This window comes from Diadema antillarum, unplaced genomic scaffold (assembly GCF_040938485.1).
Source record: "Diadema antillarum isolate AM-2024a unplaced genomic scaffold, OU_Dant_1.0 seq00001373_RagTag, whole genome shotgun sequence".
Classification (NCBI taxonomy): domain Eukaryota; kingdom Metazoa; phylum Echinodermata; class Echinoidea; order Diadematoida; family Diadematidae; genus Diadema; species Diadema antillarum.
In genome coordinates this window covers 1,372,008-1,396,705 of record NW_027272134.1, presented here as the reverse complement: position 1 = coordinate 1,396,705, position 24,698 = coordinate 1,372,008, and the positions used below count along the sequence as shown (strand labels likewise).

At 37.3% G+C, this 24,698-nt stretch overlaps 1 protein-coding gene across 1 annotated transcript in view; it reads right to left on the bottom strand.

Annotated features, from left to right (window-relative positions):
* Positions 1-24,698, bottom strand: part of LOC139708801 (DNA repair and recombination protein RAD54B-like) — a 291,148-nt gene that overhangs the window by 2,868 nt on the left and 263,582 nt on the right. The window contains exons 5-19 of the mRNA XM_071620750.1: positions 19,044-19,238; positions 17,891-18,126; positions 17,563-17,610; positions 16,285-16,366; positions 14,675-14,755; positions 11,093-11,242; positions 9,987-10,043; positions 9,046-9,100; positions 7,349-7,455; positions 6,253-6,325; positions 4,914-5,182; positions 3,539-3,706; positions 2,162-2,288; positions 1,415-1,521; positions 487-552 (exon numbers count right to left, since the gene is read on the bottom strand). Coding sequence (XP_071476851.1) covers positions 487-552; positions 1,415-1,521; positions 2,162-2,288; positions 3,539-3,706; positions 4,914-5,182; positions 6,253-6,325; positions 7,349-7,455; positions 9,046-9,100; positions 9,987-10,043; positions 11,093-11,242; positions 14,675-14,755; positions 16,285-16,366; positions 17,563-17,610; positions 17,891-18,126; positions 19,044-19,238 — 1,821 coding nt within the window. The remainder of the gene's footprint in view (positions 1-486; positions 553-1,414; positions 1,522-2,161; positions 2,289-3,538; positions 3,707-4,913; positions 5,183-6,252; positions 6,326-7,348; positions 7,456-9,045; positions 9,101-9,986; positions 10,044-11,092; positions 11,243-14,674; positions 14,756-16,284; positions 16,367-17,562; positions 17,611-17,890; positions 18,127-19,043; positions 19,239-24,698) is intronic.

Genomic DNA, 24,698 nt, shown 5'->3' with positions numbered 1-24,698 from the left:
TTTATCTAACATCACCTATGAAAGGATTACACATAGAATCTCCAGTCCCCTTTTCTTTCTCTCTTGATTTGAAGCAGCTTTCAGCAGCCACAATTCCTTGCTACATCAAATAATGAGAAGGAACAAAATCTTGTCATATATATAAAATGAATCATCATCAATATCTGTTCCAGGCAATATACATTGAACAATGTTATGCATATTATGACTCTAAAACTTCTTGCTGTTTTCTAATCTGTACAGTGGCGGTCATCTACTATCGAAGTATCAGCTTAAAATAGTTGGTGAACAATTTGGAGACTGGAAAAACTGCCTTTCCAATAGCCTTTAAGATATTACCTTCTCTAAGGACATCAGCTGAAATAGTATTACACAACATCAGAGCATGTTGCCTGTCTACAGCCAGAAAGGAAAGAATACTACATTATACAGTCTAGGAGTCTACAGATGATATATGAACATTTCTCAGAGTGGAGCTTGACATACCGCAGTGATCATTCTGTATATATGCACTGTCTTCTTCTGGCCATCACGCCACACCCTTGCCATAGCCTGAATGGAAGAGAATCATTTGAAACATCAACAGAAATGAAAGAAAACACTTGTGCAAACTAATAGTCATTCTTAGTACACCAGGCAAATTCATCATTCTTTCTTTGCAGGGTAACAACTCCTGTGATAATAATGACATCAAATTTCATCACTTCTACAATTCCTGGCATGGTAAGTTACTACTCACTGTAGGCATTAACTCTATAAACTTGTTAAAGGTCCTGTTCACCTTTGGGAGCAGGGATTTAAAAAATGTCCAAGATATCACTTTTGATGCATATGTCTAGGTCAGTTGCATCACAAAACATCCTACCATATATTAAAAAGTTTTGCAATAAAGCCTAAAATATAAGGAGATATCACAATTTTTCTCATTAAACCATAACTGTAGACGGTTTAGTCTGGAAACATTTTTATTACAACTATTGTTCACATTTTGTATATTTAACAATACTTAACATCGATTATACTGGTTCAAATTTTTACATTGGCTGTTCCTATCCCTAGCTCACATTTTAGAACTATTTTGAAGCAATAATACTGGGTTTTTGTTTCATCTGCAAATGGTAAATTATGCCTTTAATATCCAGCTTTACTGTCCAGCCAGTAAACTTATGGAATGCATAATGTGTATCTGTCAATCAAAGGTGCATTCTGGGGTAAAGTACTCCATTTCTGACACTGAATTAGAAAAACAACAACAACAAACAAACAAACAAACAAAGACCCTAATTTGGCAAAAAGAAAACAAGAAAATGCCTGCATTAGAGGGGTAGATGACTATCTCATCTCAGTCTTTTGAACTTCATGCACTTCTTTATTTCCAAATTACACATCCACATTTGGTTCTGTAATTGCTTACCTGAAGATCATTGGCTGGGTTCCAGTCGATGTCATAGAGGAGGAGTCTTGATGCACCAATCAGATTCAAGCCCACGCCTCCGGCCTTGGAGCTGAGCAAGAATACAGCTGAAAGCAGGAGGAAGAGCAACATGTCCCAGTAAATCTACAGGAAATGGTTTTCTCGGATAGTAAGAATCACAGGAAGGATATGTTACACCACAGAAAAAGAAGAAAATGATTGACATGCTAAAGATAAAGAATACATCATGACCGCATATTGGAGAAGTAGTTTGTGAGTGTTTCTTGTTTTACTTTCGTTTCTGCTGTCACCACACAAGAGTTAATTGTCTCCCTTAGAATCTGAACAAACCACACACAAGCTCAATGTCAATACAAACATTTCTTTGTAGAACTGACTTAGGAGCAACAGCCCTAGCTTTCATATGGCAATTACTTGTGTTTCATGCTAACACCATTGTAACATTTCTTTATTGTCATCATAAAGCTAATTAATAGTGATCTGTGCCACATACATTGTAGCATAGGTAAACAATGAAACATAACAACTGAAAATTAGACTTTGACTGACATTAATTTCCACGGTCAAGTTTCTGTTAAAATCTTCTAGTTGTACAATGTGCACTCATGTTTAAAATTCATAGAATTCCAAAGGAAGAACATTCTGTTCACAAGTTTGTAATGCAGCACTATAGGAAGAGGTGTTCATCATTCATTGCTAGCTCACGGCTTGGTGCTCAGTACTCACTCTCTTTGGCGTAACTACTGTTGAAGTGTTCCACAATGGACTGGCGCTTGGCTGTGGGCGTGGAGCCATCTAGCCTGGAGAACTGGTAACCTTCTACGGTGCACAGAGCTTGCAAGAGATCCAGAGTCTGCAGAGTGATAAGTCAACAAGTTAGACAAAAGTACTGTAGGAAATAATACAAAAATTTATGATAATATAAAGAACAAAACATAAAGAAAGATACACAAAGAACAGATAGAAAGACAGAATATGAAAATATACGTATAGATAGATGAAAGGATAGATTACCAGAGTATGAACAGAAAGATAAAAGGATGAAATTAGAATTTCTCCATGTACAGAGAATTTGTTAATACTAACTATCATTTTCAGCTCTAATGGCCAGATTGTATTATGATATTGCTGCTAATACTAGTTTGTATTATGTAAATACTACTATCATTTTCAGCTTTAATGGCCAGATCATATTATGATATTGTTGCTAATACTAGTTTGTTTGTTTGTTTTTTGGGATATAGATAAAAAAGGAAATGTTGTAAGGAATTGTTTGACTGAGGGGGAAAAAAACTCATCTGTTATTGACTGATATTGTCATCCTTAGACAAGTAAATCTATAAATATGTTTTATTTACTACTGTAAACAGAAATATTTCCATATTTCGGGCTACTTTGGTTAGCCGGAATTCTAAAAACCTGCGAAATACTTTCACAATTTTCTCTGCACATTTTAAAAGGATTGATAATTGTACAGCGCAATTTCAAGAACCCAGGAATATGTATTTGAGCTGCTCAGCTGTGTAAAATTAATCATGCAAAAATATTGATGTTTACAATATTTATCTTTCTTCATGTCTATTCAGCTATCTGCCTACCTGCCTACCTTTCTATCTATCCTTCACCTATCTATCTATCTATCTATCTATCTATCTATCTATCTATCTATCTATCTACCTTTTCATCTACATTGCATCTATCCATCCATCCATCCATCTACCCATCCATCCATCTATCTATCTATCTATCTAGCTATCTAGCTATCTAGCTATCTATCTAGCTAGCTAGCTAGCTATAGATGAATCTGACTTCAGAGCACTGAAACTTATGGCAGCCATAACTGGGGGGCTTCTAAGGAAGAACATTAAAGCACTTTCAATGGGTTATGCAATGAGCCAGGCACATTGCTATGTCAGTGCACAAATTATCTTTTGTTGAGCAAACTTGAAGCCCCCCAGTTAGAAATTACGACAAAAACCAGCACCCTAACCAAGTTGGTCCATACAATAGCTATAAACGTATTCATCAAAACACTGCCCCATCCTTTCCATGCTCACATCCATTCACTCTCACACAGCATCCTTACAAACCACAGATGGTTACCTGGGTGTAGTTAGAGACGATCACTATTCTCTCCCTGTTGGCTGGATCTGCGTGCAGGGCTCCCAGCATTCGGGATAGAGTCCATAGCTTGCCACAGTGTTCCACCAAGGGCCTCCCTTCGCTGTAGTCCTCTGGATACAGCGGGAAGAGACCATCGTACAGGGAAACCTGACGGGGAAGGGTGGAGGGAAACATCAAAACTAGTTGAGTCATGGATTAACGTTACAGTACAGAGTCATTCTCAAACCTTGCTATTGTGGGCACTGTAGCCATAGTTTGTCATTTGGCACATCAGAAATAGTTGGTCAAAGTACTGTATATGTCATATTTAGCGTGTCTAATTTTTTGCGAATCGGGACTTCCTGACAAATTCGCGAGTGGTTAAATTTGTATTAAATTTGTTTAAAAATGTATGCGCGCACATCACAGAGTTAATACTTTTGCTTGTTGTTGAATTTGCGAATAGCATCAAACTCGCTAAATTCGCAAAAATAAAATCCTCTATAATGAAATATGTGGCATATACAGTATGCACAAATGAAATGCATACATACAAGTGATATCTCACTACACATTCAGTACAATGCTAGATAATTGTTTAGTACATGTATGCCCCATGCATTCTGCCCCTTACAGAGGAATCCAACCCTACAATTTTTTACTTATCACATGATGAGCATACAATTGTGTACCAAATTCATTTGACATCACTTCACACTTTATGGAAAAAGCCTAATGAAATGCATCCTCCTTCTGCAATGGTATCAATACAAACAGAGGCTGTTCACTTGAAATCACTGGAAATTTCTTTGCACGCAATTTCAACAGTGTTTAAACTTGACGGAGCTAAAAAGGTTTAAATATCCTCACAGTGTGAAACAAGTGGTCGTGCCATAGCATACATAGGCAATTATTCACAGCTGATGACACCAGCAGTATTATACCAATACACTACGTAAAAGATCACTATATTAATACAATGAAGTACTTCAATTCAAATCAATTCAATTCATACATTTATTCAGTAATAAAAATCGTTTCGATATAAAATGTTTACAAAATGTAGCAGGTACAGTTCTGAGAAAGCCAGAGGCTTGTTAAAATAGAATGTACCCTTGAAAACAAATCATACACATATTGCAATTTAAACATTAAAATATCAAATGATAAAAGGAGCACAGAGAGAATGAAGCATTAAAAAAGCACAAAATTGAAATTAACACCTTTATAACGACTACAGAAAGGAATATTACATCTTTACAATAAATAAGAAGATTATTACACCAATACAATGAAATAGTAAAAAGAGGTCATATCAAGCAAACTACAGTTCTTTAAAAAAAACAAAAAAATGTCTTCTTAGCATGGTAGCTACCTCTTCCTCACTGTCATCCAGGAGCCAGCCTCTTGGGTCTCCTTCCTTTTCCCTGAGCTCTTCGTAAACCTCCCTGCTGGCTGCATACAGCAAGCTGGGATCATTGCAAAGCTTCTTCAGGGCCCCGATGCACACAAGGTGCGGGGAGCCCGCCCCGGACGATATGGAGTAGCCCCGAAGGAGGCAGGATCGGACCAGCCTGGAGCCCAGGAGCTGGCGATAGAGGAGGAGCTGCAGTGGGGAGGGTCTGCAGAATATCACCATCTCCACTTGGATTGGAGGCAGGGTAGAAGGAATGTGAGAAGATGGGATGGAATCAATATTATGGAAAAGAAAAAAGGAAAATGGAAGGACATAATATTATAAGCACAGAGTCAGTCCACGCAAATTTGATGTGGTAATTATATTTATGGCTACTGGCATCAGGACAGAAAAGTTAAACAGGATCTAACTGCCTTCTCATTGGGTCAAGATGGCTGCCACCTGTCTTCACTGACCATCTGTATACTGTCTACGCTGTTATTTTCGCATACAGATATTTTCGCGAATGACGAGGTCAGAGACATTCTCGCGAATCGACGTCGACCTTTACGTTAATGCTCTATCAACAAAGCGCATGGAGACATTTTTGCGTGTTGTTAAATTCGCGATCCAACTGTGATTCACGAAATTCGCAAAAATTAAACCCTCGCGATAATAACAGCTATATACAATATATCAATCACTACTCGGGAAATCTACCTTGGACAGGCTTGATTGTGTTGAAGCACATATTTTATTCCTGGAACTTGTAAAATGATAAATACATTTTTACGAGAAGCTTCATTAGTGATTTTACAGTCAAGAAGTTTTGTGCAAAGTCAAAACACACATTGAAATTATGGAATTATTATTTTTTTTAATATTTCAAATTATAGAACCATGCGTATCAATATATGGAAGGAATTGTAACCAAAGGCTCATCACAAATTTATGTTGTCAATGGATAAAGACTCTGGAGGAGTGATTAATATATTCTAGCTACTGAGTTTGGGGTGTTTTTATCTTTGTGAGTTTGCACATGTTGACTAATAATTGCAGAACATTAACTTGCAAATATAATTGCCTCTGGTAACGCAATTGTGCTATACATCGTCTCAAAGGTGGGAAATCATTAACTTTTCCTCTGAAAAGGTATAACGCTCATTTCTCAATCATCGCTGTGGTTCTCGATCGCATGTTCAATCACTTGTGAAATTGTTTTACAAGTCCCAATTTGCAAAAAAAATATTGCAAAATATATGGCATATACAGTGCTCCAAATAAATCACGTGCTGAACTCTCTCAGCTAACAACTTACCTTTGGGTGGGAGATACTTGTTGTTCACTTCTTGAGTTCTCCTCAAGACAAAGAGACTGGTCAACCTAGATAACTGATGGTTGCAAAAGTATGATGTGCAGAAAAAAGGTGAGGAACATGGAGAAGAATCGACATATTTCATTAAAAATAACCACAAGCAGACTATGCTCATTATGCACATACTCCAGTGATCAATATCGACGGTTACAGGCAGTATACACATGGCAAAATTCTTTCAAATTTCAAAAGAAAGAGTGCTAATACTCTGCAACACTTACTGAAAATGTCAATATAATGCAGCTCTTTGAAAATTGCACACATTTATGCTTTTATTTTCGCGCTAGTTTCTGGTCGTGTGAAATGCATGAAAATGTCCACTTTTACAGTACTAGAACAATTACTTGTAGGGAAATTGTTTCCTTCATATTTCTGGCATGTAGGGAAGTGTCTTCATAGAACACAATCTGAAAATATTTCAGCTGTAACAGAGGGGCTTCAAGTATGCTTAACAATACTGCAAAAGGGGGAAATTTTCATGAATTTCATGCGACATGAAACTAGTGTAAAAATAAGCATGTGCAAAATTTTGCTTGTTAAATTGAATATTATGTCACATCTTTCATCGCAAGGTTGGTATATTGTACGGGTATAACTGTTATGTTACTTTAAGTTTCTTCACCTTCACTAGTCTTGTAGCGTCAATGTATTCGCTGTCATAATGAGAACCAGTTACCTTCTACCATATGATGTTCTACCAAAGCCCTTAACTGCCGTTGCAGTGATGAGCTGTTTAAAGTGTTCGCTCATTTGTCGTGACAGCCGGCAGAATTAAAACACACAATATTCATCTTACCTGGCTGTGTGCAAAAAATTACTTGCCTGAAAATTTCCCTTTTTATAGTATTAACTTGAGTTACGCACTGACATAGCAATGCAACCAACTCATTGCATAACCCATTGAATCACCCTTTCTTCATATTCTAGAAGCCCCCCAGCAAGTATGGCCAACATAAGTGACAAGTATTTTAAAACTGAATAGGTTTGTGTTTGACGGGACACTCGAGCAGTATGAGAAAATGTCATCTTGGCGACGTACCTCGCTGGCTCTTGCCTGTCCCAGCGTCTTCTCCTCCTGGGAGGCTTGCGGCTGATTGCCTCGGAGGATGGGGTCTTCGTAGACACGGTGGAATGATGCACTTGTGCCTGCATCGTTGGAACAACAAGAGGGAACGGGAGAAAAAGCAAGCATTAAAGGTACTGTTCATCATTGGGAGCAGTGATTTCAAAAGTGTTCAAGACATCACATTCGATGCAAATGTGTAGGACAGTTGTATCACAAAACATCCTACCATGTAAAAAATTCACGATAGCCTAAAATCTAAGGAAATATCACCATTTTTCTCACAAAACCATAACTGTAGACGGTTTAGTCTAGAAACATTTTTATTATAACTATTGTTTACATTCTGTATATTTAACAATACCTAACATTAATTATACTGATTCAAATTTTTACATTGATTGTTTCTATCCCAAACTCACATTTAAGAACTATTTTGAAGCACCAAAGGTGGGTTTTTGTTTCATCTGCAAATGGTAAATTATGCCTTTAAACAGAGAGGGAGAAAGATTGAGAGAAAGGGGGTGGGGAGGGTAAAAGATGAGGTAGAAAGAGAGAGAGAGAGAGAAAGATGGTGACAGATGTGAGAGGAAGGGAGATGGAGAGAAAGATGAGAAATGATTGAATTATTGTAATGACAAGGACCAATGTGCAAATGTCTATTGTGACATTCAACATGAGTACCCTGGAACACTTTCTACTCCAGTAATGAACCACATTTGTAATATCACCATCTGTTACTGACATACCATGATGATACAACTTCTCACAGGAAAGCAGCGAAACATTTTTTTTTTTACAGTCCCTTATGGGAGCTATGTTTTTATTCATTTAATTTCATTAATTTTCTTTTTTAACACAGAGTATACGGGTACAAAACACATCATGCAATAAAAAGCAATATAATATTCTACATATATCGAAATATAATATAAACATGCAATACATTGTGAAGCCTAGATGCAGGATATTTACTAAATAATGTTGAAAATGTTGAAAATGGAGGGGAAGCTCAGAGCAGAGCTTGTAATATGCATTCCACTAAAACCTATAAATGATTATAGGTTCAGAAAAATGTTACCGTGTATAGGCAGAGAAATGTATAGTGACAACAACACATCGGACATTGACAACAAAACTATAGTTGTATAAACCCTACAAAGCAATTTACACGGTCGCCTTCTTACAGCAAGGATGGGGGGGGGGGGGGGGGGGGGAGAATGTTACAAATATTTGGTACAAAGGTTTTATAATTCTCTTGCACACAGATCAATAGTGTATGTCACACATCATAGCATAATATAGTCAGCAGAACATGCCATAGAATCTGTCTTGTCTTCCTGAAAATGGACAGACCTTGAATAGATATTGTACTAAAAAAGGAAAAGATGTCTAATGTCTCTTCATGGTAAGTTTTATCACATATTCATTTTCTATTATACACAGAGAGTGCTGAAACATACTGGCACTTTGATATTCTACAGTCCCTTAACTCATTTCCTACTCGATTCTGAAATCCCTACAGATTCTGTACTGGACCCACTATCTTTGCATAAGCATTGTGTTAAATACATACAACATACAGGTCCGAGGATTTTACGGTATATTCTCTGTTCCCAAGGTTGCCTGGTGTGTATCTAACTCCTGATTGCTTGAGGGAAATAGTTGATTACCAAATACTCCTGGATTGCAGAACTCAACGATGGAATGGAACTCTTGAAGATCATTCTGTAGGAACATGGGAAAAATGGAGAAAAACAGAAAAAGGGTAGACAAATCAGAATATTCACATCACATAACAAAGCGTAATGAAATACATCTATATCATATCTATCTGTACATAAAAGGAATCAAATCTATTTACATTATTGTAAATGCAATGGGTCTTGTTTTCATTGACAGAACTTGATTTAAAAGAAAATCATCAAACATTAACAAAATAAGAAAATATTCTGAATGAAACTATGAAAGAATGGTTTCAGGTAAGTAAAAATAATAGTATGTGTGACAGAAAATACATAGAGAAGTTCACAACAGTTGCAACATAAAAAAGTCTTTATTTTGAAAGAAAGACGTTATTTATGAAAGACTTTATTTTCAATTTTCTGCATGTGTATCTGTGTATGCTGAGGTTTTGTACGGATATTTGGTGAGATATGCATATCTGCTGGAGTACAAAAGAACAATCAGTGTTTTAGGCACATAAATCCTTGCAATAACATAACATATTGAGACACAGCATTAAAATTTGCTATGTATGGCTGGCATTCTGGGTCGTAACAGACAAATAGAAAGAAACAAAAGGAAGACAGAAAAAAAGGAAGCCAACATATGAAATCTTTTTGATGACTTGCTGATGACCAAACAACTTCCCTGTGCTCAAGAATATGAGGATAGACATTGCATTATATCCTCATTTTTTTCTTTATCAATTAATGAAGAGGTCTCTGAAGAAATGCAATTAACACCACATACACACAGTGGGTTTAACTGCATAAACCTGTCCTTTGTCTGACAGTGAAAAAAAAAATCAGAAATCACTGCAGAGTATTCAGTGTTCTCTAAAACCGATGTAAAGCATTTAAAGCTGAGTACATCTTGAAAGTTCTCTCACCTGTATGGGAGTACCAGTGAGAAGAATCCTTCGACGTACTGCAAGGCTTGACAGCAGCTAGGAGTTTGATACAGAAGAGAGTGGCAATAGTACAATCAACAACACGTGCATTTGGACTACTGTAAAAGTGGATATTTTTGGCCGACTAATTTTTCGCGCTTGGCCAGGTTAGAAGAATTTCGTGTGTTTTTAATTCCGCGGAATCAAGACATCAACTACTGGAACATGTGGCACACAAAAATATTCGCGTGCTTTTATTTTCGCACTAGCTTCTAGTTGCGTGAAATGCGTGAAAATTTCCACTTTTACAGTATTTTCCTATGAACATCACATGCATATTTACATTTGTCAATCACACATGTACATGATATTTACATACATATGAACACAAGTGTTTGTCATTACATTAAAATTCTATGAATCTCAACTGAATAGCTCATGCCAATATACTCCCTTAAGTGAAATCAAGTCTGGACAGCTTACAAGAATTGAGTCACACTACAGTCAATTCCAATCATTTTTACCACTGAACTTGCAAAAGATGGGAAAAAATATGTGTCATTCTGTCTTTTGTCCTCACAGAACTAGAGAAAAGTGGTGATTTACAGGAAAGCACCTGCAAATTCATGAACAAAATAATATAATTTCCATCAGATTTTGACATAAACACATTTTTTGTTATATTTGTCCAGCTACAAACAAAAAATCCTCTGAATAACTTTGTTTTGAAGGTCTATTCTCTGAAATTACATGATGAAAAAAAAAAAATCCCTCGAATCTGAAAGGGTTATTCAAACTTAGTTTAATCTGATTTCAGTTCCCAAAATACCATATTGATTTTTTTACTTTAATATCTGAATGCACATAACAATTTTGCATGAATCGAATTAGGCACAGCATTCGTAATGTGCCATTAATCGAGTGGCCCATTCTGACGTGCAGAGGGACACATAAAGAGAACAACATATATTGTATAGTTGTACATATGAAAGCTGAAGAACAAGGAAGAGATAGAAATATATCAAGAACAAACTCCTCTAACTTCAACCGAGCACGCTTGTATGAACCTTTGATAGCAAATGATATATCACAGAGATCAAGCTTACAGAAGTTGTCTTGATGGTGCTGTTCTTTAGCCTGTGACCCTCGTCACATACAATGAGGTCAAAGGTTATCTGTCGGACATCCTCTGCATAGCGCACCAGCATCTCGTAGCTGATGACCATGACAGGAAATAGAGGGCTCTTCTTGAATTCCTGTGAGGAAGAAAAAAAAATTCACAAACACTTTCCTTCAGCTGTTTTGATTCCCACACTCAGAATCTAACACCACTGCAGGGTTAGCCATAACTCTTCTCTCTTTTCACACAGTCGTAATTTACTATAAAGCCATCTTATAAGTAATCATTTAATTCCCCCCAAATCTGGCTGTGATGGGGTAAGCATTCACATTGCATGGCCCTGCAGCATCACAGGACTTTTTCTGTGATGCCAAAGCCAGCGTGAACGCCTGAAGATGCAACACATTCCTTTGCGGTGATGCCACAGGTCACAGTGGTGCATCAGGGATGAGTTGGATTATGAAATCCTTTAAATTAAATGACCGAAAGTCAGTTTGGTGATAATCAAATATGAAAGCAGACCAATGAATGAGCTGATCAGAATATTAACCCGTTGAGGATGGACTGATTTTGCTGCAACACACATTTCCCATATACACCTGCCAGAGTACTGTAAAAGTGGATATTTTCATGCGACTAATTTTTCGCGCTCGGCCGGGAAAGAAGAGTTTCGCGTGTTTTTAATTCCGCGAAATCAAGACATCAACTACTGGAACACACAGGCAGCAAAAATATTTGTGTGCTTTTATTTTCGCGCTAGTTTCTGGTTGAGCAAAATGCGCGAAAATTTCCACTTTTACAGTATACTCGGGACTCGTCCTCATCGGGTTAAAGGGACTGTACAGTTCTGGTTGAGGTGAGGATTTAGTTTTTAATGTTTTGTGAGATATTCAGAAACTACTCTATGAAATGTCAAAGACCATGCAATTCTAGGGGGAATCAAAAGTTTATTTGATGAAAATCGGTTTTGAAATGACCGAGATATCCCAAAACAAGGTGAAACAAAGAGATCCTAATAAATGACGTAGCCTGTCGCCTTTTATTATTATCATCACTTTTTTGGATATCTCGGCCTTTTGAAAACCAATTTTCATCAAATAAATGTTGAATCCTTCTCAAAATTACGTGCTCTTTCATATTTCATAAGGGGTTTCTCATTATCTCACTCAGGAATGTTATAGACCTGAATCCTAACCTCAACAAGTACTGTACAGTCCCTTTAAAGCACACGGAAGGACTAAATCAAACTATAAAACCAGAGGTATGGAATGAATGCACCATCAATACCAATACAACATTACAAAGTATGATTGACTGTTGTTTATTCTTTGGTATCTCATAAGTTTCCGACGTCTCAATCATATCAGTGCACACAGGGATGTAATTCACAAAGGCAGTTGTTTATTGGAGTCATAATTAAGAGTTAAGACCAAGAAAGGCTAAATATCTGACCTTGATTTGCAATAGATACATTAAAGGCATTTCGGTAATCTACAAGAGTTACGTTACTGAAAAAGATTTTAAGGAAGGAGATCTACAAGTACAAGTACTTACCATTTTTGTCCATAAAAAAGAACAATCCACTAACAGAGTTTAATGATCAACACATGAGTTTGCTAGTCAATTATTTAATTATACTCTCTGGTATCTACCTGCTTGTCAGTTTACAGATATTCCTGTGTGCATCTGCACAAAACCCATTAGTCACACAAAATGTAAATATATACATTTTGGCAACTGTTGCATACTCTGTGGAGACAACTTGCAGACCTTCCAACCTTTCTGATGGAAAAATAGGGATGATTTGGCTCAAAAGTATAGGAAAGAAAGAGCAGTTCCCTTGGGAGTGTGTGGTAAAATTATCAAGAAATATAGGAAAATGCTATTGAAACAAGAGCTGGGAATGGTCAAAATTTAGATTTTTTTCCTCCAGATTTAAAAATGTTGAGAGGTCTGGACATGGCAAATATATCAATATTTGCAGCGCATATAGTATTCATATGTACGAAAAATACAAATGTATACCTATTACAGAATACTCTAAAAGTGGAAATTTCATGGGGTTGAAATTTTCGCACATTTCACGCAACTAGAAACTAGCACAAAAATAAAAGCACGCACATATTTTTGCTTGCAATATGTTCCAGTAGTTACTGTCCTGATTCCACAGAATTAAAAACAAGAGAAACTCTTCTTACCCAAGCAAGCGTGAAAAATGAGTCGCACAGAAATATCCACTTTTACAGTAGATGGGGATTAAGCACATGAGAAACAGAACTAAGAAAGATGATCCTATTATTTGTTTTCTTCTTTGTTTGTGATTGTCTGTAAACATACTTTCACACATCATAGAAATAAGGTCCACAATTTCTGCTTCCCTCACGGTCTGATGATGCTACATTAGATTTCTCTTGCCTCATACACTATAAACTGTAAGCATACTTCTTGTACTACTTCATGTTGCTTTAGCATGTGTGTAGGACAAGTCAAACTATTACAATTGAATGGATATTTATTGGAGCATGTGCATAAAAGTATGCTGCCCACATACACATGACCATGTCAAGTTTGTTAGCTACATAGAGTTTACTAACCAAGGTGTCTGCTTCCGTCTTTGTTTGGAGACATTATAAATCAAAGAGAAAATGCCCGCAAATCAGAGTGACGGTTTTATAGATGTGTAATGACTCCTAACCTCACCTTGATGACAAATCAAGTAATAATGATGCGCCATAAACCCCCCCCCCCCCCCCCCCGGGTTCCCCTGTGGGTGGGCTTTGGTATCTAAGATTGCTTTTCGGCTGGATGTTCAAGTTTATGGCTGTTGCCATATGAGCCAAAGCTGTGTGGTATAGCAGATGACAATATTTGTCTCATCTTGTTTTAATCTGGTTGTAGCTTCTCATTACGCAATCTCTGTTTGTGACAAGGTCATGGAGTACGTGATTGCTTTCAATCTTGATTTTGCCCTCTGAGCATTCTTTCATTACCTTCTGGACAGTAGTTTCAAATTTCCCTTTAATACAATACATTGTGAAGCATTCTCACCCCTTTCTTCTCAGTGCCTCCTAATTTCAGAATTTAATAACTATTTCAACTGATTTATGATAAAGTGCTAGGATAGGATAAATGATTTGTGGTCAGGTAGTATATGACAAATTTGCTATGTGGAAGCATATCAAACAGTAAATGATTTAAAGGTAGGAACCCCCCCCCCCACCAAATATGCACCTGAATAAGTATATGATACATCATGCCAGTACAAAATATGCAAAGATGTCAATACATATTACAATTCTAATGCTTGAATGAGGGGGGGGGGGGGGGATTTCATGAAGCGTTTTGTCTGACAAACTTACCTCAGCCAATCAGATGCAAGGATTTCAGTAGCTTGTAACAGTTTATCAGAAAAATACCCTACTAAAACACTTCATGAAATGCCCCCCCCCCCCCCGATGTAAGATAAGTACGAAGGAGAGCATTGTATTCTTCGCAAAAAAAAATATTGATATAGTATATCCTGCTGAAATGAAAGTGTATAATTTAAGTTAGAGTTATTAGAGCATACCTCCACCTTCTTTTCACTGCTGACAGGAAAGACTGAAATCCTCTCTGAGCCCAGCCATTTCCGGAACTCTCTGCACCAATTCTAGCATGGAGGATGAAGGGCAAGAAATTGATAGCCTTATCAACTCTAACATACATTTAAAGAAAAAAACAAAATAAAACAAAAAACCCACAAAAAACAAGAACAAGCTATTACTAATACTATCCAGGTCAAATTCCCAGCTGGAAGTTCACGACCCTCACTAGTTTTTCTTGTATACTGCTATTGTCTTCCTTGCATTACAATTATTCACTGTCTTCCTGAAATTCTGACGAGCCAGTATATTTCTAAGACCTTGAACAGAAAGCTCATACATGTGTATGCATGACAGGTCTCAGTGCACCACAACATCAAGCACAATGCAACCAGTGCACTTTATTTATTAAAACCATTTTCACCTACTATCATCTCATTATCAGCATCTTGACCTTCATCCTCAGGACACAGCTTTTTATTTGTCTCCTTTTTTTTTTATTTGATGCTTTCAATTAGAAAAATTGTATCATTATTCCATTTCATTATCATTTTCATCGTCTAGCAATATGTACAATTCAATAAAAAAAAAGAGAAAATCTCTGTCTTGTCAGCATGCATCACTATCTATCATCTTTCTTCCAAAGTAAACGTGATGGGTATTCCTTTTGGCATCAGAACATTTAATTGTACAATTTCTTAGTTTCAGGTAGTTCCACTATCAAAATTTGTCACCGTTTGTCCAATTCAAAAGTTTTTGTGTCACCCCTGAATTTTAGTGCATATCTCAACTTACAGACATATTAGATGGAATTGGTTATATCATAAGGAGATTCAGCAAAATTTAGAAATATTTTTAAAAGATGCCTTTTTGAAAGAGAAATATAATAGGGAATTGCTTTCTAGAAATATAAAATCAAGAGACTGTTGAAACTTCTGCAAGTGGAACAAACAATATATGAACAAAACTGGGCCCACATAAAAGATTTATTCTTTGTACTCCCATATAAAGCACTAACAATGAATATTCATAAAAACCATATAAATGTGCTTTCTGAAGACTTGGTGGATATGAATCCAGTAATTATAAGAGTTGTCATCAAAATCACAGACATCACAGAGAAACAAAATATCATTTCACTTTATCAGCAAGCATGATAGCTACTCGTTAGTTCTGGGTACTGTAAAACATGAAATATTCGCGGCATGAAATTTTCGCGAATTGGAGCCGAAAGCCTTTTTCGTGGCATGAAATTTTCGCGAATTGCTACTGGTATTCAATGCATGTAGTGTAGACAAGAGCTTTCGCGTGCATTTCAATTTTGCGAATTTTGGCGCTCGCGAAATTCGCGAAATTAAAATGCACTCGAAAATTTCTCGTTTTACAGTATCTCTCACAAGACTAAATGCAATGATTCAACCTTTTTTTTTTCTTCTTCTTCTTCTTCTTATTTTACAGTTTGATAGGGTTGATATACCACGGCAGACAATGGGAGTGGTCTTGGTAGCTGCCACGTTAATGCTAGAAATTTATCTGATTCAGACATGCCATACTTGTTATTATGAATTCATGCAAACCATGCTAGTAGTTTCCTCACTTTGACAAGGCTGCCTGGGGTAACGATGAGGACTCGCTTGATGACAGGCTTCCCACCGTAAGGTCCCTGTTTGAAGAGAGTCCTAGCAAGAGAGTCAGATTTTAATCAAGCTTTTATCGAAAAAAAAAATGAATATGAATGGTTGCAAGTGAGAGAGAGTGACACACAGAGAGACAGAGAGATAGACAGACAGACAGACAGACAGACAGAACGACAAGCAGAGAGCAAAACACAACTTGGCAGTCGCCAATCAGAGCTGTTCAGAGATGTGTGGTTGACAGTTAAGTCGCTAGTTGCAAGTTATCACAACTTATATTACTGATATGAAAAGGGCCTACTAGCCCTGGCCTAACACATAACAATGTGTGAGAACTTCTAACAAATTTTTTACCAAAGTGAAAAATCTTCACTGTGTAAAGCCAAGATGTGAGAGTGAATTGCTCTCATTTTGAAATAGCCTCTGTGATATAACAGCAAGAGGTGTGTACAGTTCTGGTCGAGGTGAGGATTTAGCTTTTGACGTTTTGCGAGATATTCAGAAACCACTCTATGAGATGTCAAAGAGTATGCAATTCTAAAGGGTATCAAAAGTTTATTTGATGAAAATCGGTTTTGAAATGGCTGAGATATCCAAAAACAAGGTGAAACAAAGAGATCCTAGTAAAGTTGTGGCCTGTCGCCTTTTATTATTATCACTTTTTTGATATCTCAGCCATTTCAAAACCAATTTTCATCAAATAAACGTTGAATCCTTCTTAAAATAAATATGCTCTTTCATATTTCATGAGAGGTTTCTCATTATCTCACTTAGAAATGTTCAAAACATGAATCCCCACCTCAACCAGTACTGTACAGTCCCTTTAAGAGGGGGCAGGGGGTCAACAGTTTACTACGACTAGATGAGTACTGTGGAGCTTGAAGCGAAGTACACAAAACGGTATCAAGTATGCATAATCTATTGTTTGTGTGCATGTATGTGTGTTTGTGCGATTTACATTAAATCTTGATTTATTGTAAAGTATGACAATTGTAGCTGTATTTTGCTTTATTTCTGTTTATGTAACATTCTAAGAGAAAACTAGTTAGCATTGTTTGCAAAGCTACTGGGAATAGACCGGTTAAGGCAAGAATGAAATTGAGAAGTCCATGGGTCAGATGGCCAGATGGGTCACTTGGTGTAGAGTTGTGAGAAGCTCAATCGCATGCACTGAACACATTTTACAAAATCTCAGCAAAGATTGACAGGACTTAACCAGACTTCCAGATGGTTCAACATACCATATAAGTGTAATGCACTGCAGTGTCTTTCCCAGGCCCATCTCATCTCTGTGTATTTATGGGGAAAGAAAAATAAAGATCAGAAAATAGAGAATAACATTATATCTGTTTAATATACAATTTTGTACATGTATTTCCAGCACATGTTTTCTTGGCATGTATTTCACATCTCAAAAACAATATGCCCAAACACAAACTAGTCTTGACTTAATTTCACAGATTTCTTCAAATTTGGCAATGAGTTCTTCTCAAATGCACCAGTTCTTATTACTATGCTATGAATACACACAGAAAAAGAATCTAGGGATTGCGCAAAATACAGACTTACGCCAGAATGGCACCGTTGCCCTGGAATTGCCGCAGTCCCATGACGCATTCATACAGAAAGAGCACGCCATCGCGCTGGTGGGGCCTGAGCTGCGTCGCCAGGTGGGGATCCACCACCACATCGACGAGGGTGTCATCTCGCTCGTTGTGCTGCCATTGGTGGGATGATGGGGGGCGGGGCATCACCAGGCAACCAGGGAGGGCGGGGTCAAAGAGGGGTTTAACAATCCGTGGCTTCTGCAGTAGTGGAATGAGAGATAGTTCACTGACACCATGTCGATACGTATCACTCTGGATACAGCCTTAGGGAGACAGCGTATGGAAAATGTGTACTAAGCATTGTCAGCAGTAAAGCCTGGATTGAATGGGATGAAATACAGTTGAAAACATAAAGGAGACACAAATTTGACTCCTTAAACATCCAGTGCTCCTTTAAATGTAGTCACAATGGGCATGTAGTTTCTCCACAAGGTGACATACAAAAATATATATAACATACTATATATATGAATATATACTTATATATCTCTATATATATCTCTACATGAATTTTATACAGAGATAAGTAAAAGCTAAAACATCTTTAGAGATATCATCAAATCTGTCTCCCTTTCACTTGTCTTTGTGATCAATATCACTGGTTTCTTACATATAGAATTTCTGACCATATTATTTTCATAACTTCTTTTTGTCTGACTTTACTTGGATGAGGTATGCAAAGATGCTGAAGAAAAGGTTAGAAAGAGATAACACATCTTTAAGGAATAAAACAAACAAAACAAAGAAACATAGCCAATAATGAAATAAAGGGAGAATAATGAAGGGTCGTCAAGGGAAGAAAAAATTTATTATTACCCTTGAGCATAGACTATTTGGTAGAGTGCCTTTGAGATGCCATTACACAGTGAAATGAGTTAGCTCCTTAGGAAAAGGAAATGGCTACTCATTGGCCATACTGGTGGGAAACGTACACAGACTTTTATTTATGAGGGTGAAAATGGGGTAGCGTTTCACGCCACCAGGCAATGACAAACATAACAATAGGTGTGACCATTATTTACGATTCCACCATAACAGACATCTCAAAATAGCACCCAGAGGAGATGAGAGTGGACGAGTGGCTGCAATTGCTTGTGACAAGATAGGGGACTAGCTCTTACAAAGGTCTGGCGTTTGTCACTCTTCAGGCCTGCCCGCTGTGGATTGGCGAAGGGCTTCACGACGTTGGGCTTCGATCGGTGGAGACTGCCTGAATGGGATGATAGCGATGATGATGACGGGGACGATGATGACCCCGTCTGGAAGCACTTACCAGTCGTCCAGTCATCCTCCGAGATGGCACTCATCACCTTCAAGGATATGAAATACATATGAATAAAAAATGGATATGTGTGATATACATTTACTATATATGCATAAAGATAGCATAATTACAATCGACCCAAACATTTTGAGTGCTCCTTTTCACATGAAAGATTGAATCACACACATGATTTTTAAAGTGGTTTGTTTGATTTTACATACACTGTACATTATGAAAGCAGGATTGTCTCAGCCTTTATCAACTATTAAAACAGTTTAAATTGAGCATCAGAAAAAAAGAACAGGAAAAACAAGTCAAAGTCAAATTTCCTCAGAAAACATTTAATTCTGATAGCAAAAAAAAATATCAACCTGTATTTGGCGCATCGTTCTATCCACTTTTCATGGAATTTGAAGTACATGTATTGGTCAGTGTCTTGTGGTGTTTTTTTTTTTCAGTGGGTACCTGTACATACAACTCAGATTGATGACTCATGAAATAGCAATGTCACAGGTTAGAAATATGCCACACAGCCTCATGGCCACTGGGGATGCCTTTAGTACTTATGAGTTAACAACATAAAACACATACCCGTACTGATATTATCGCATCTCACAATTATACCTGACGTTACATTTAGCTAAACTCTACCACATATGAAACACCTTTTTGAAATGACATCAGGTAGCGATTATACCCCCCCCCCTAAAAAAAATGAATAAAATAAATAAGCACAAATTTAAAGGAAGTGTCATCATGACAATATCCTGTCAAATCAAAGGAAACCCACCCACTGGTAGGAAGTGGTCAGCTGACATCCTCTGACCTTGGATTCTCCAGCCCTTGGTCATTTGGGTGGATAGGATTTTTATCAAGCAAAATTAAACCAGTGGGCGACAGATTTCCGAGTAATATGAGAAGGGACGATATCCAAAAACAAGGCCAGATGATGTCAACCAGCAGCCATGAATCTCTACTTCAACTAAAGGGAAAGGGCAACACACACATGCAAGGCCACAAGATGTCAGCACCGGTAGTCCGCTAAAAGATGAACATTCAAATTCCAGCTAACATTTGATATCATGTAAAAACATAACACAGAGAATATCTGACTTCATGGTATGATCACATGAAAAGTAGAAAAAGAAAAAAGTCTGCAATGACATCAATAACTAGAAATGTCGCTACAGCGACTGGTTATACCCCCACCAAACAACATTTCATAAGCTTTGGTCAAAACAACATTTCATAAGCTTTGGTAAAAAAACTGAGGAAGTAGTTAAATCCGCAAGATCTTTCCTTGATCTTCTGCCATTAATATGCCGTTACCATGGCAACGTACTTTCGGGTACTGTCGAAAAATGCGTCTTGCACATCTACAACCAAAGGCACACATCTGTACCAAGTTTCATGGAAATTGGGCAAAAACTGAGGAAGTAGTTTGCAACACAAAATTTTCCATCATTTTGGCTCATAATATGTGAGCTGTTACCATGGCAACATACTTTTTGTCACTGTCAAGAAATGTGTCATGCTGACCTATATCCTAAGACAAACATTCAATATGAATTCCATGAGAATTGGAAGAACACTGATGAAGCAGTTTTGCCATGAAGCATTTTGCCCTATATTTTACCAAAAACATGCCGTTACCATGGCAACACACTTTTTGCCACTGCGGAAATATGTGTCTTGCACATTATCATATTCAGATGAACATCTGTACCTAATTTCATAAAAATTGATCAAAAACTGTGGGAGGAGTTCGCGACGCAAGATTTGTACCCATTTTTGCCCATAATATGCCGTTACCATGGCAACGTACTTTTGGGTACTGTCAAAAAATATGTCTTGCACATCTACAACCCAAGGCACACATCTGTGCAAAGTTTTATGGGAATCAGTTGAAAACTGAGGAAGTAGTTCGCGACGCAAGATTTGCAACGGACCGACCGCCCGACCGACCGCCCGACCGACCGTCCGCTGATTCCTATATACCCCCTTCAAACTTCGTTTGGCGGGGGTATAAAAAGTCATATTACTCTTTGCCTCGTCCAATTTTGTTCAAACTTTCACTGATTGATTTCTTAAGTTTCAGGATTTTTTTTTTTAATGATTCACTTGACTTATATCTGATTTCTGTGAACTCATGAAAAGTGAAAAAAAAAAACTTAATCTATGATTAAAACTACATATTAAAAAGCAGATTTCCGAAGGTCAAACTTTGATGTCATATCAGATGTAAAATGACAAATGTATTTTCTGTGCTGAAATGCAAATGCCTTTTTTTCCCTTTTTAACTCTTATTCTGTGGCAGAAAAAAAGTTTATGAAAGCTTTGCATCACAAACACAAACACAAACACAAGTGTGAATCAAACACGGTTTCCGAATTTAATGTAAAATGATGCGATCACAATAGAATGGCAGTCTGATATTTCAGTGAAGCATAATATAGAACATAAAATCAAACTTTAACATCAACTTTGAGAGAGTGAATAGCAAAATTTCCAACGTAAGCATTTCTCATGTTCAAGAAGCAGTTTTATGACTGGTAGATGCTTGTAAACATTCCTTACATATATCATGTAAAATTCTTGACTTTTATGCAACTATACTTTGATGTTCTTGTATGCAGTCAGCACAAAAGCTACAAATGTTTACCTTTAAGTTCTCTAACGTTCCATCTGTCCCACATCACTCCAGGGTGTTCCATGCCACCCCCAAAACAAAAAAAGTTACAAAAATATCATTTATCACATTAATAACAATTCAGAATCATGGATGTTACCAAGTATGGGTATCTAACCAATAACCCCATTACCCCTAGTCAGTAGTCATCAGCATTAGCTGACTATCAGAAACATATACAGAGATACAAGTAACAATACTTGACACCATATATATATGGGCCTTTTCCTCTTGGTCTTATTCTTATGCTACTTGTCAATATTCCATTTTTAATGTTCAAATCAAAGCCTAAACCACTCAAAGGTAGGAAGACAGCTTTCCTAGCTTAGTATGAAGAAGCAGGATGTGCAACCTATTTGCCACAGGAACTTCTTACATTTCTTGTCAGGTTGTCTATCTTGTCTTAACATTTGCCCTTAACCCTAAAAGGGCCAGGCTTTTTTGGCTATGCCCCCCCCCCCCACACACACACAAGATTGTGTAAAAAGATATTTTGAAACAATTTCTAATTCTAATTAATAAATCATGCAAATTAGGCTCAAGATCATATTTTAGCCTAATTAAAAGCATTGAGAGTCTAATTTTTGATCTGTAAATCTGTTTTAGCATATTCAACAATTGTACATCACAAAAACTTCCAAAACTCATTTCAGTTCTTATGTATTTTATTGTTTTCAGAATTTCCTATGTATTTCTCTGTTTTTCAACTTTTGTTTTTTCTTTTTTTATTATTGGAAATTGTCACTGACCCCTTTTTTACCATAATTAGCATAAAATTAATCAAGGAAAGTGATTAATTGTAAAAATAATCAGGTTTTTATGACTTTCATGACAGAGCACTGTTTTCCATAGGAAATGTACACAAAATCACAAAATTGTGCCCGTTTTGGGGTGACATTCCGTTACAAAAATGGGCGTGGCTTCGCAAAAGTATGTGCGGACGTTGCAAATTTGGTCTCAAAAGTTGCGCGAGACTTGAACAAAGAAAGTCAAGAAGCCTCGCGACGAGGCCTTCTCGCATTACAGAATTATAGCACGAAACGTCGAGGGGGGCGGATTCTGCCCCCCCCCCCCCCCCCGGCCCTTTTAGGGTTAAAGAGTTTTTTGTGTGAGCAGCATGTAAACTGTGATCTTCCATTTTCTTTGAATATGCACAGTTTTGAGACAGGCAACAGTCCATCACTCTATATTTGTCAAAGATAAAAATATGTTTGATGTGGTTAGAGAAAACAACAATTCAACAACATCAAGGTGAAGGTGACAAAAAAATGAAGTACACACACAGACATGTTTTTTAATGTTCCATGTTGGCAATATGTAATCACAGTTTTCTCTATTCATACATGGAAGCATTGAATAAAAGTGAAGTTCTATTCTTAAAGTCGTGAAATCATTAGGTGAACTTGCCATGGGATACCTTGGGAACTAAGCAAAGTAGTAACACATACTGAAGGAAGCATGAGAATCATTTGTGTTGGTGAGCGTGAAATGCCAAAGAGATAGATAGATAGATGAATAGATAGACAGATGAATAGATAGATAGATAGATAGATAGTTTGTGTGTGTGTGTGTGTGTGTGGGTGTGTGTGTGAGTGTGTGTGTGTGTATGTGTGTGTGTATGTGTGTAATGTCATGCTGTCCTTTTATTGTTTTGTCTATTTTCTGTATGACTACGCAGTAGTTTTTCAATTTGATCATGTTCATCAAGGTGAATGTTTGTATTTGTTGGTTTTTTTTTAAAATAATGGTGACATCAAATGGAATTGGAATTCAAATAAAAACATCATTAAAAAATGTGGGTGGGCAGAATAGTGACAGAGAGAGTAGGGGAGGAAGAAAAAAATATGAGTCATGGGTGAGATTGTGAAAGACAGAGAGGGAGAGAAATACATTGTTCTTGACCAGGATGTGTCGGTGGTAAAGTCAAATTTGCAGGCACTTGCGTGTCAGTGAATTGTATTTCACATGAATTGAGGGATCACTCAGTATCAATTATTACTGTGACCTGTGTGCTGGTATGTGCCGTTTCCAGCTCAACCTGTGGCAGACGTGCTATCAAGTATGTATAATATAACTGCTTTCTTTCTTTCATAGTTGTAGTTGTTGCTTTGTTTTGTTTTAAAGCATTACCTACCACTAGCAAAAAAAGTCACAAAAATAACATTTTGTACATTGTTATTCAAGTTGTTGTTGTTGTTATAATTATACGGTATCTTGCAGAAGTTGAAATCTTCATTGTCTTCATATCAATAACAGCATGTGGCAAATTCATGTCCTTTCTCCTTTGATCAGGTAAACTATTTGCATCAAAGACTGAAGGGCTTTTTACACTTGCAAATTTTTGCTTAGTCCCGTACCAACGGTGGGGCTAAGGGGGGGGGGGGGGGGGGGGGGCCTTAGCCCCACCGTTGGTACCGGACTTTCCTTAGCCCACTTTCTGTTTACACTCGTTTTTGCCAAAGTGGGCTAGCCCCACCGATAGTCCCGTACTATCTGGCCATGCAAATTAGCAGGGTTAGCAACCCCGCAATTGCGGTGCCAAGCAAACGAGTGTAAACAGAACGAAAAAATAATCCGGGGCTAAGCGACGGAGACGAAGTCCGACCCTCACTGACCAATCAGAAACGAGATAATCAAGTGCTTCCGGTGCGTACGTGTACAGTGCACAGTGTAATCATGAATATTCATGTGGTTTGGAAAGTACCGGACTAAGAAATACGAGTGTAAAAAGGTCAATTTTCTCCTTAACCCCCGACAAGAGCTTAGTACGGGACTTATTTGCGAGTGTAAAAAGCTGAAAAAATTGGTACGAGACTA